At 48.0% G+C, this 11,619-nt stretch overlaps 1 protein-coding gene across 3 annotated transcripts in view; it reads right to left on the bottom strand.

The window, feature by feature from the left end:
- Window positions 1-2,300: 2,300 nt before the first annotated feature.
- SAE1 (SUMO1 activating enzyme subunit 1) overlaps window positions 2,301-11,619 on the bottom strand; it is an 88,335-nt gene continuing 79,016 nt past the window's right edge. For 2 of the 3 annotated variants that reach the window (XM_017889419.1, XM_017889429.1), the window contains exons 8-9: window positions 9,245-9,314; window positions 2,301-3,331 (exon numbers count right to left, since the gene is read on the bottom strand). In XM_017889419.1, coding sequence (XP_017744908.1) covers window positions 3,239-3,331; window positions 9,245-9,314 — 163 coding nt within the window. In that variant the 3' untranslated portion in view covers window positions 2,301-3,238. The remainder of the gene's footprint in view (window positions 3,332-9,244; window positions 9,315-11,619) is intronic. The other variant, XM_017889425.1, reaches the window with a different exon arrangement.

Below are 11,619 nucleotides of genomic sequence, written 5' to 3' on the forward strand. Positions count from 1 at the left end.
CTGACAGGCTGTGCCCTGCAGCAGAGAGGAATCTTCTCTTTATACTTGTATATTGCTTGAATATTTTACAAGCTTAGAAACCAAATCCACCCACCCTTCTGGACCTAGTTGAAGGCCCTCTTTCATGAAGGCCGACATGATGCTTTCCAGTGACTACTGGGTCTCAGGGACTTGTGAAAGCAAAGTCCAAAATCTTATTCCCACCGAGCGAACAAGCCGTGCCACTACATGAATCTCTCCTGAGTACCCCGCCATCATGGCCTTCCCAATCAACGCCATTTCCATCTACCCCTTGCTTGTGACGTGAGGCTGTTTCCTTATCTCCAGCACAGGCGGGAGAACAGCATCTACCCCCATGGGGTTGCTGTGGGGATTCCAACTCAAAGAACAAGGACTCTGAAAAGTACCAGGCAGGTTGCATGGGTATAATGACCGTTAACTGTTATCATTAAACTTGCCACCTGCAACCTAAGCCATCTCTTCCACACCTGTAACGAGCTAATAGAACATATGTCAAGATAACTTTTTTTTTTTTGAGATGGAGTCTCGCTCTGTTGCCCAGGCTGGAGTGCAGTGGTGGTCTCAGCTCATTGCAACCTCCACCTCCCACCGGGCTCAAGCAATTCTCCTGCCTCAGCCTCCTGAGTAGCTGGATTACAGCCGCACACCACCATGCCTAGCTAATTTTTGTCTTTTTTTTTGGTAGAGATGGGGTATCACTGTGTTGGTGAGGCTGGTGTTCAACTCCTGACCTCGTGATCCGCCTGCCTTGGCCTCCCAAAGTGCTGAGATTATTTTTTTTTTGAGACAGTATCTCACTTTGTCACCTAGGTAGGCTTCAGTGCAGTGGCGAAATGCAGGTCATTTCAGCCTCAAACTCTTGGGCTCAAGTAATCCTCCTGCCCCAGTCTCCCAAGCAGCTGTGAGCACAGGCACAAGCCGCCATACTCAGCTATTTCTTTTTTTATGGAGATGCAGTCTTGCATTGTTTCCCACGTTGGTCTTGAACTCTTGGGCTGAAATGATTCTCCCACCTCAGCCTCCTACCACGCCTGACCAACTGAAGATTTTTTTTTTTTGAGATGGAGTAATGCACTGTCACCCGGGCTGGAGTGCAGTGATGTGATCTCGGCTCATTGTAACCTCCGCCTCCTGGGTTCAAGTGATTTTCCTGTCTCAGCCTCAGCCTCCCCAGTAGCTGAGATTACAGGCACCCGCCACCATGCCTGGTTAATTTTTTTGTATTTTTAGTAGAGATGGGGTTTCACTATGTTGGCCAGGCTGGTCTCGAACTTCTGACCTCATGATCTGCCCATCTCAGCCTCCCAAAATGCTGGGATTACGGGTGTGAGCCACCACGCCTGGCCTTTTTTTTTTTTTTTACATTTTTATGATTAATACAAACATCATGTGGGAGTTTATGAAATTTGTAGAAACTAGGTATTTCTTGCCTGGGGCTGGCAGCTTTCCCCTTGATTCCTGAGGGGTCCTCTGGGTGACTTAATCTCTGCCATTAGAGGTACAGGGTGGAAAAGTTGGAAGCTTCCGGGGATTCTACAATTTTGTTTTTATCAATCCAAACCCACCTGCTCCCCCTTGTGACCCAGGCTGCACATTACAGTCAAGAATGTAATTAGCTCAAAATTTAAAGACCATGTGAAATTCATGCAGCAATGTAACTGCTGACCGACACCATGATTGCACTAAAGGTGGCCAGACATGGATCCTTTCCGAAATGCAGCCCGTCTCACCTCTGGTGGGAGCACGTGATGCAGGGTTGAGGAACGGAGGCCCTCCTGTAGTAGAGACCAGTTTTCTCCCCAACTGACTGCTGTGGGATTGGAATAGGAGAGACTGATTTATTGAAACATCACACAATTTACATAAAGAAGCAACAGGAGCAAGAGTGGGGTGAACTGGAACGTGCTTTGGCTGCATCAAGGCAAACCTGGTCTTCCAATAAAAGCTCTGACCCGTAGCGGCTGTGGGACTTGGGGCATATTAAGCATCACTTTTGACTTCCTTTTATTATTATAATTCTTGTCACTGAAAATAGCCACTATTTAGCTGAATTACCCATTAGACAACTGGAGCCAGAAGCTTCTACACACTCTAGAATGTAAACAATTTAACTCTTGCTGCATCACCCAGAAAAAATGGTGGCAGGAATGGTGAGAGAGAGGAGGAATCTCTGAGTTAAGAGTCTCAAAGGAGGAGATTTCTTCAGGTCTGAAAAGGCAACTGGTAGGATCATCCCATTCTCTCTCAGAAGCTTCTGAAGTGGAAGAAAAACAAGCAAATCCTAAAGCAAGTAACTTTATTATCATTCCTTTAAAAAGAACCAAGGAAAATTCACAACATATGTGAAACACAGCTGTGGTTTAGGAGGTAAACAAAGGACCAACACAACCCTGAAATGCAACAGCCTCTGAGTGGCTTGGGATGCATGTGACTGGGGTTCTGTTAAAAGGGCAGGCTCCTCCCTCCCAGCCCTGAAGCCCCAGGAACCTGCATTGAAAGACAAGCTCTCCTACTAATACTCAAATTGCAGGGTCTCGCCCTAACATCCAAGACTTGGTAACATCTCCTTTCTCCCAACACCCAGCTGGAACTCAACTAATCCTAAATGAAAACTCAAGAACAGCACACCAGATGCCACCTGTTGTTTGTCAGGGTCTCAAACTCCAGAGGAAATGCATTTGCCTGTCATGGTTTTCCTCTCTAAGGGCACCTGTCTGAACTTGGAGCTGTGCTTCCACTGGTGCCTCACCGGGCCTGGGCCTACTCTCAACCTGAAGTCACACTTTTCTCTGTAAGACATCAGGTGGGGAGAAAGTCCAAGAAGGTGGCAAGAGGCTCCCAAGCAACAGAGCATGCTCGTTCCTGGCAGGCATCTCCCACAACGCCCCAGAGGGCTGGCGAGGCTATGACAGCATAAGGACAGACAAAGGGCAGAGGGGTGCTTGGAAGTGCTCATCACTCAGGGGAGCTGGCAGGCCCGGGATGACAGGCAGCCTGAACAGTGCTGGAACAAAGACAGCCACCCTGCCCCTTGTCGAGCAGCTGCTTGTGATGGGAAGCAGCATGTCGGCACCACCTCCTTCGTCGCAGGAAATGTTTCGTACTGGGCCAATGACTTCAGTTTTCCTTGCCTGGAGATGCCTTCATGAAGAAAGGGGACAGGGAATACAGGCGGGCATGCTGCAATTGGCATCTCCGGAGCTGCCAAGTCTTGAGTTCACTTGGGGCCAAGGCACTCCACAATCCCATTCCCCTTCATGCCATCGAAGAAGAAGAAGTTGTTGTGAGGAGGGTCCCGCTGAGATAGGGCCTAGGGAGAAAAATGAAAAGAGGGTTTATCTCAAGGTGCTTTAAGAGGAAGAGAGGGAAAAAAAATTCTAAAAGCAGTCTAGGGCAGTGGTTCTTAACTGGGGTTGATTTAGATCCCAAAGGGCTATTTGGCAATGTCTGGAGACAATTTTGATTGTCCTATCTCTGCTCTATCCCTTACAAGCTGTGTCCATGAGGAGATTATTTAACCTCCAAACATTACCTTCTCTACCTAACATGAGAATAAGAAATGTATTAACTTGGGTTAAACTATGTATCTCAAAAATTTAAAGCAGGCCAGGGCCAGGCACACTCACACCTGTAATCCCGGCACTTTGGAAGGCCGAGGTGGGAGAATCACTTGAGCCCAGGAATTCAAGACCACCCTGCGCAACATGGTGAGACCCCGTCTACATGAAAACTGAAATAGGTTGGGCGCGATGGCTCACGCCTGTAATCCCAGCACTCTGGGAGGCTGAAGTGGGCAGATCACCTGAGGCTGGGAGTTCAAGGCCACCCTTTCACCCAAGTAGTGAAACTTGTCTCTACTAAAAATGCAAAAATCAGCTGGGTGTGGTGGCACACTACTTGGGAGGCTAAGGTAGGAGAATCGCTCGAACCCGGGAGGCAGAGGTTGCAGTAAACTGAGATTGCGCCACTGCACTCAGCCAGGGCAACAGAGTAAGACTCTGTCTCAAAAAGAAAAGAAAAAGGAAAAGGAAAAGAAAACTGAAATAAATTAGCCAGGTATGATGATGCGTGCCCAAGGTGCCAGCTACTCGGGAGACTGAGGTGGGAGGATCGCTTGAGCCTGGGAGATTGAGGCTGCAGTGGGCTGTAATAGAGCCACTATACTCCAGCCTAGGTAACAGAGTGAGACCCTGTCTCCAAAAAAAAAAAAAAACAAAAAACAAAACAAAAAAAAACACCTTAAGACTAAAGCAATGCCTAACACTGTGTTGTACCACCACTGGGCAACAGCAGAAATAATTATTCATGACTATTCAACTCAGAAAGGTGGCAGTTCTTAGGCTGTGGCCTTGATCATCTAAGGGGACACATTTAATCAAGGAGCACACTGATCCAGAAAGAGGATCTTCCATGAGGACATAAAATCGCTAGGCTTCCACAGGGGGTCAGGGCTGGGATCCAGAGGGCCTGGACAATGCTATTGAGCAATGGCAATGGTGATTATCTTGTGGGGTTACCAGACAGAGCACTTTAAAAGACAAGAACAGGGCTGGGCTTAATGGCTCACACCTGTAATCCCAGCACTTTGGGAGGCTGAGGCAGGAGAATCACTTGAGCCCAGGAGTTCAAGACCAGCCTGGGCAACATGGCAAAACCCCTTATCTACAAAAGACCTGTCTTTTGAGGTAGGGTCAGCCCCTGAAACAACATACTGACTCTTATGAGAAACGGTTTACAATTGTCCACAAATTTTCAAACAGGTGCTTAACCTAGAAAGGATTGAAATTTTACCACAAGCCACCATTTAAAGAGAAGGACATCACCTAGGCAAGCTGCCAGGGCAGGGTTTAACGGTTCCCAGGAGCACCGTACCATCATTCATGAGGAAGGTGGCGCTACACATCCTGAACTGCTCCTCCTCAAACTCAGCACCAAACCCTTTTCATTTCCTCATCCATAAAACGGGGACAATCACATCTACTATATACAAATAGTGTTATCCAGCCATTTTTCCAGGGAAATTTTATTTATTTAAAATGTTTTTAATTTTAATTTTTTGAGACAGGATCTTGTTCTGCTGCCCAGGTGGGAGGCACATTCTCGGCTTACTGCAACCTCCGTCTCCCCAGCTCCCACAGAGACCCTCCCACTGCCTCCCAAGTAGCTGGGACTTTTGTAGACATGAGGTCTCCCCATGTTGCCCAAGCTGGTCTTGAACTCCTAGGTTCAAGTAATCCTCCCAAAGTGCTGAAATTACAGGCTTGAGCTACTGCACCCAGTCAAGGGAAAATTTATTCAGCATCTACTTTATGCCAGGTATTTGGCTAGACATTAAGATTCTGAGAAGGTCTCTGTCCACATGGAGCTTGGATCAGAAAGAAGTTTGTTTCTCTGGGCTCATGTATAAAATAGGCAAATAAAAAGCACCTGCTTGCTAGAGATTTTGGTGAGAATGAAATGTGACCAGGCTTGTAAAGTGCCTAGCACATAGTAAATTCTCAGTAAGCAGGAGCTGCTATTAATAGGGGCCAGGAGTCCTTTACCAATACTGGGGATGCCACCAACCCAGCCAGGTGGAAGGGTCCAACAGTCCACAGCCGGAACTCTTAGACCCTCAAACCCAAGTTACAGGAAATGGTACGTGTTTTACCAGGAGCCTGGGATGGCTGCTGCTTTCACTATCACCTCTTTTTTTTTTTTTTGAGACAGAGTCTCGCTCTGTCGCCCAGGCTGGAGTGCAGTGGCCGGATCTCAGCTCACTGCAAGCTCCGCCTCCCGGGTTCACGCCATTCTCCTGCCTCAGCCTCCTGAGTAGCTGGGACTACAGGCGCCCGCCACCTCGCCCAGCTAGTTTTTTGTATTTTAGTAGAGACGGGGTTTCACAGTGTTCGCCAGGATGGTCTCGATCTCCTGACCTCGTGATCCACCCGTCTTGGCCTCCCAAAGTGCTGGGATTACAGGCTTGAGCCACTGCGCCCGGTCTACTATCACCTCTCTTACCATAGACAGGGAGACCTGCCGTGGACGGTGGGGATGGAGAGAAAGGAAAACTGCTATAAAGTTAAGGAAGTAGACATGGATATAAAATAGGGTATCTAAAAGGATATAAGAAAGGAAAGACGCAAAAGATGATTCCAAGGGAGTATACTTGCGCTTGCCCCCATCTCCTAGTGTAAGCTTTCTATAGGTGCTTAGACAGTGCCTCAGGAGAGAAAGGCGAGTCTGAGGCCCTTAGACTGTAGGCCCCGCCTGCCAGCTGGCCGAAGGCTGACCTGTGATAAGTATGAAGGAGTACTGGGGATGAGGGCAGGGTATGGGGTGAACATGGGGCAAAAGGTAAAGTGCTTCCCAAGCAAGATGGGGTAGGAGGAGATTCCAAACACACCCAGCAACCAAGAATGCAGAGTACTCTGGCTATCTGGGATAAACAGAAACAAGATGCTGGGCACCAGCTGTCTCCAGCAGGCAGGAAGGAGGGGGCTGTGTGAGGATGGGGATGTGAGAAGCTACCACCAACAATGGGGTCAAGGCTACCTGCCCCAACCTCCAGTCTCCATCCCACATGAAAAATTTAGGGGGAGCCCCTCAATGGGATGTACAGAAGTGAGGCTGATGGTGCAACGGCAGCTGCCCAGGGGTCCATGCAGTCTCTACGTGACGGTGCCATTGAAGGCAACACCTGACACATGACTGCCACATGGTGAAGAGGACAGGCTCAGAAACCAGAGTGCCTGGGCCCAAATCCTGGCATCACACTCACTAGCCTGGGCAAGCAACTTCCTTCCTGCACCTTAGTTCCTCTTTTATAAACCAGGGATCACAGGAGTTCCTAACTCATAGGGCCGGTGGGAGATGAAATGAGTATCCATGTAAAAAACACTGTCTTTGTGTGGCAGACAGTGGGCTTTCAGTAAGTCTTGTCTATTATTATTGGTGGTGTCATCATTTTAGGCTACAAAAATATGTACATTCCCATTCACCACTTAGAACGTTCCCATTGCTGCACTCTTTCCCGCAGTTTGTCTACAGGGAGCCTCAGAATACTGCTCAAATAGTCCTCTGGGTGGTCATTACCCTCTTCTCAGATTGGGCATATAAACTGTAATTTTCTTTTTTTTTTTTTTTTTTTTTTTTTTTTTGAGACGGAGTCTCGCTCTGTCGCCCAGGCTGGAGTGCAGTGGCCGGATCTCAGCTCACTGCAAGCTCCGCCTCCCGGGTTTAAGCCATTCTCCTGCCTCAGCCTCCCGAGTAGCTGGGGCTACAGGCGCCCGCCACCTCGCCCGGCTAGTTTTTTGTATTTTTTAGTAGAGACGGGGTTTCACCGTGTTAGCCAGGAGGGTCTCGATCTCCTGACCTCGTGATCCGCCCGTCTCGGCCTCCCAAAGTGCTGGGATTACAGGCTTGAGCCACCACGCCCGGCCTAAACTGTAATTTTCACATCACTCTGGGTTACGTATAAAATTGAGCAAGGAAAGAGGTATGGCCATTGCACACTTTTCTTCCCCCTTCAAACATCTCCTCAGTGCCCATCACATAGAAGAAAGTTAGATTTGATCAAAGGAAGGAAGAATTTAGACCAGAAAGAAGGATCAGAAAAGAATAGACCAAAAAAAAAAAAAAAAAAAGGTAGCCTTAGGAAAATGGTGTAACTAACAAATTGAGCCAAATGTCTCCAGAATTTACAGACCCCAAGACAAAGTGTTAAGGGCTGGGTCTCCAAATTGTCCTCCTAAGTTCAAACTTGACGTGTACATGGACATGGTCAATTATTTAACCAGGCATGACTCTGCTCCACAAGAAAGAGGGAAAAAGCCTCACCAGAGTCCACTAAGGCAGCCAAGAACTTGCAAAAGGCAAACTTAACATCTTTGGGCAACTAGGAAAGTCCGCAAAGAATGTACAGTATGTTTGGGGGTATGGGATAGTTTTAGCACCCAAATGTTCCAGAAGACCCTCAAAAGGCTGTGCTAGTTACTGGTTATGTGACCCCGTATGAAATGCTTCCCTTCTGAGAGAGACACTAACACCTACCTAACAGGGTCACGGGTCATCCTGTACAGAGCCTTGAGGGGCTCCTGGTGTGTTCATGCGGACACAGACATCAATTTCTCTGCAAATACCTACAGTGTGTGGGTTAAAAAGAGGGAGGCTTGGCCGGGTGTTGTGGCTCACACCTGTATTCCCAGCACTTTGGGAGGCCAAGGTGGGCGGATCACGAGGTCAGGAGATCGAGACCAACCTGGCTAACACGGTGAAAACCCATCTCTACTAAAAATACAAAAATGAGCTGGGCGTGGTGACGGGCACCTGTAGTCCCAGTTACTCAGGAGGCTAAGGCAGGAGAATGGCATGAACCTGGGAAACAGAGCTTGCAGTGAGCTGAGATCGTGCCACTTCACTCCAGCCTGGGTGACAGAGTGAGACTGCGTCCCCCCCCCAAAAAAAAAAAAAGAGGGAGGGCTTTGATGCCATGGTGATGAATGGAGATAAACTGTACAGAGGTTAAGAGCACAGGTTCGACCGGGGGCGGTGGCTCAAGCCTGTAATCCCAGTACTTTGGGAGGCTGAGGCAGGCGGATCACGAGGTCAGGAGATCGAGACCATCCTGGCTAATACGGTGAAACCCCGTCTCTACTAAAAAAATACAAAAAACTAGCTGGGTGTGGTGGCGGGCGCCTGTAGTCCCAGCTACTCGGGAAGCTGAGGAGGCAGGAAAATGGCATAAACCCGGGAGGCAGAGCTTGCAGTGAGCTGAGATCCGGCCACTGTACTCCAGCCTGGGCGACAGAGCCAGACTCCGTCTCAAAAAAAAAAAAAAAAAAAAAAAAAAGCACAGGTTCTGGAGCCCCTTTCATGGGCCCCAGTGTCTTCCTCTTAAGTGGGGATCATGATAGTACTCACTATAAGAGCCATGAGAAGCAGAATCCCTGACTAAAACAACAGGCACTGGATAACTAACACAGTTAGGGGAGAACAGATCACACCTTCGAAGCACTATGGCCAACTGTGCGCTGAGCACAGAGCAGGCACTCCAAGGTCATTTGCTGAATGGCCACCTGGATGGGCCAGAGAAAATGGGATGAGGTGGAAATGGGTAGGGCATGAAACAAAGATGAATGGGGTAAGAGAAAGCAGGCAGTTGTCTAAGACAGTTTCCATTCTCTCTGTCAGCACATATACAAAGTCATGGTTAACTATTTTCTGCTCCACAGTGATGTTTTACCTTCACAATTTCCTGTGCCAAAATCCCTCCAACCACCGCACACACTGGGGCCATCTCGGAGAAGCAGTAACTAAAAGAGAAGGAAGACAAAGAAAATGGAGCACTGGGAACAGAACTGTGACCATGACATCTGGAGAAATTCAGTAGTAGACTCTCCTGCATAAAAACAACTTCTAGCAGGAGGGCCCAATTCAGACAGCAGTGTTAATACCGGCATCTAGGCATGAAAACGAAATCTGAGCCAGGGGTTCATAAGTGGTTGGAAAAGACCTTTGAACTTTGGCAACCAGAAATTCTTTCACAATACTTTTATTTTTACCTTTATAAGTTAAAGGAAAGACTATATCTGTGCTTCCTATATCTGTCCTAGAGATATCAGATGTTTCAGCGCCCTGGTCACATTCTCGCAATTCTCTTCTTACCCATAATGGGCAGTGGGTTCTATATGCTATTCCCAGACAAATGTCAGCGAGCAGGCCTGTGTTAACATGTAGGAGGCAAGGGAAATTTGAGGTCTGAAATTAAACTATGAGGGCAGAAAAAGTCTTCACAACCCACATAGAAACCAGCCCTTCTGGGACAGGATGGGGCATCCAGAGGACAAATTTTAGATGACACAGTCACCTGCCCCTCCAAGTCACCCATCCTAGTGAGCAAATCACTTTATTCCACCACTTCCCCAAAGGAAGTGTGCTCTGCCAGCTGAACACAATGGTGTGTGCTCACCAAGCACACTGGAACACAGACAAGTGAAAGGGAAAGCCTCCCTACAGAATACTACCTCCAGTCTCCCCAGTTTGGTGCACATCCTTCTAGACATTTTTTTTTTTGGAGACGGAGTCTTGCTCTGTCGACCAGACTGGAGTGCAGTGGTGTGATCTCGGCTCACTGCAAGCACTGCCTCCCAGGTTCACGCCACTCTCCAGACTCAGCCTCCCAAGTAGCTGGGACTACAGGCGCCTGCCATCACACCCAGCTAATTTTTGTATTTTTAGTAGAGACAGGGTTTCACCATGTTGGCCAGGCTGGTCTCGATCTCTTGACCTCATGATCCGCCCGCCTCGGCCTCCCAAAGTGCTGGGATGACAGGTGTGAGCCACCGCACCCGGCCCCTTCTAGACGTTTTAAAAAGTGCACAATCTAAGTGGGTATAATTAGGCCAGGCTTGGTGGCTGATGCCTGTAATCCCAGCACTTCAGGAGGTCGAGGCAGGTGGATCACAAGGTCAAGAGATCGAGACCATCCTGGCCCACATGGTGAAACTCCGTCTCTATTAAAAATACAAAAATTAGCTTGACGTGGTTGGGGTGCGCCTGTAGTCCCAGCTACTCAGGAGGTTGAGGCAGGGGAATCGCTTGAACCTGGGAGGCATAGGTTGCAGTGAGCTGAGACTGCACAACTACACTCCAGACTGGTGACAGAGCAAGACTGTCTCAAAAAATAAATAAATAAATAGGTGTAATTTTAAACCCAAATATTATCAACTATTACTTGTTCTGTTCTATAACCTATTGAGGGACATTTAAGCTGTTCAACACTGTAATCATATGTCTTGACAAAGACACAGGTGTTGAAATAATTCCTTAAGGCAAATTTCTAAATATAGCAATGTTAGGTTTTCATATGTATTGCCAAAATGCCCTCCCAAAAGGTTGCATCCATTCCAACCCCCAAGAGCTGTGTCCGAAGGCACCTCCGGCTCCTCATGCCCTGGCCAGGACCAGCACATTCCCATTTTGTTCATCCAGAGGTAACGTCTTCCTGTTTATCAAGGTCCACTATAGAGCTCTAAAATATATGGAGAACTAGGGCTGGGCATGGTGGCTCACACCTGTAATCCCAGTACTTTGGGAGGCTGAGGCGGGTGGATCACTTGAGGTCGGGAATTCAAGACCAGATTGACCTACATAGTGAAACCCTGTCTCTACTAAAATACAAAAATTAGTCGGGCGTGGTGGCAGGCGGCTGTAATGCCAGATACTCGGGAGGCTGAGGCAGGATAATTGCTTGAACCCAGGAAGCAGAGGTTGCAGTGACCGAGACGGCGCCACTGCACTCCAGCCTGGGCAACAGAGAGACCAGAAAAAAAAAAAAAACACCTCCCATTCCTGGTATAATCTCATTTTGGTCATGTTGGAGGAATAGTTCAGCCTGGCCAATATGGTAAAACCCCGTCTCTACTAAAAATACAAAAATTAGCTGGACGTGGTAGTACGTGACCATAGTTCCAGGTACTCGAGAGGCTGAGGCAGAAGAATCACTTAAAGCTGGGAGGCAGAGGTTGCAACAAGCCGAGATCACGTCACTGCACTCCAGCCTGGGTGATACAGCGAGATTCCAGCTCAAAAAAAAAAAAAAAAAAAAAAAAAAAAAAA

The sequence above is a fragment of the Rhinopithecus bieti genome, unplaced genomic scaffold (assembly GCF_001698545.2).
Source record: "Rhinopithecus bieti isolate Rb0 unplaced genomic scaffold, ASM169854v2 scaffold_574, whole genome shotgun sequence".
Classification (NCBI taxonomy): domain Eukaryota; kingdom Metazoa; phylum Chordata; class Mammalia; order Primates; family Cercopithecidae; genus Rhinopithecus; species Rhinopithecus bieti.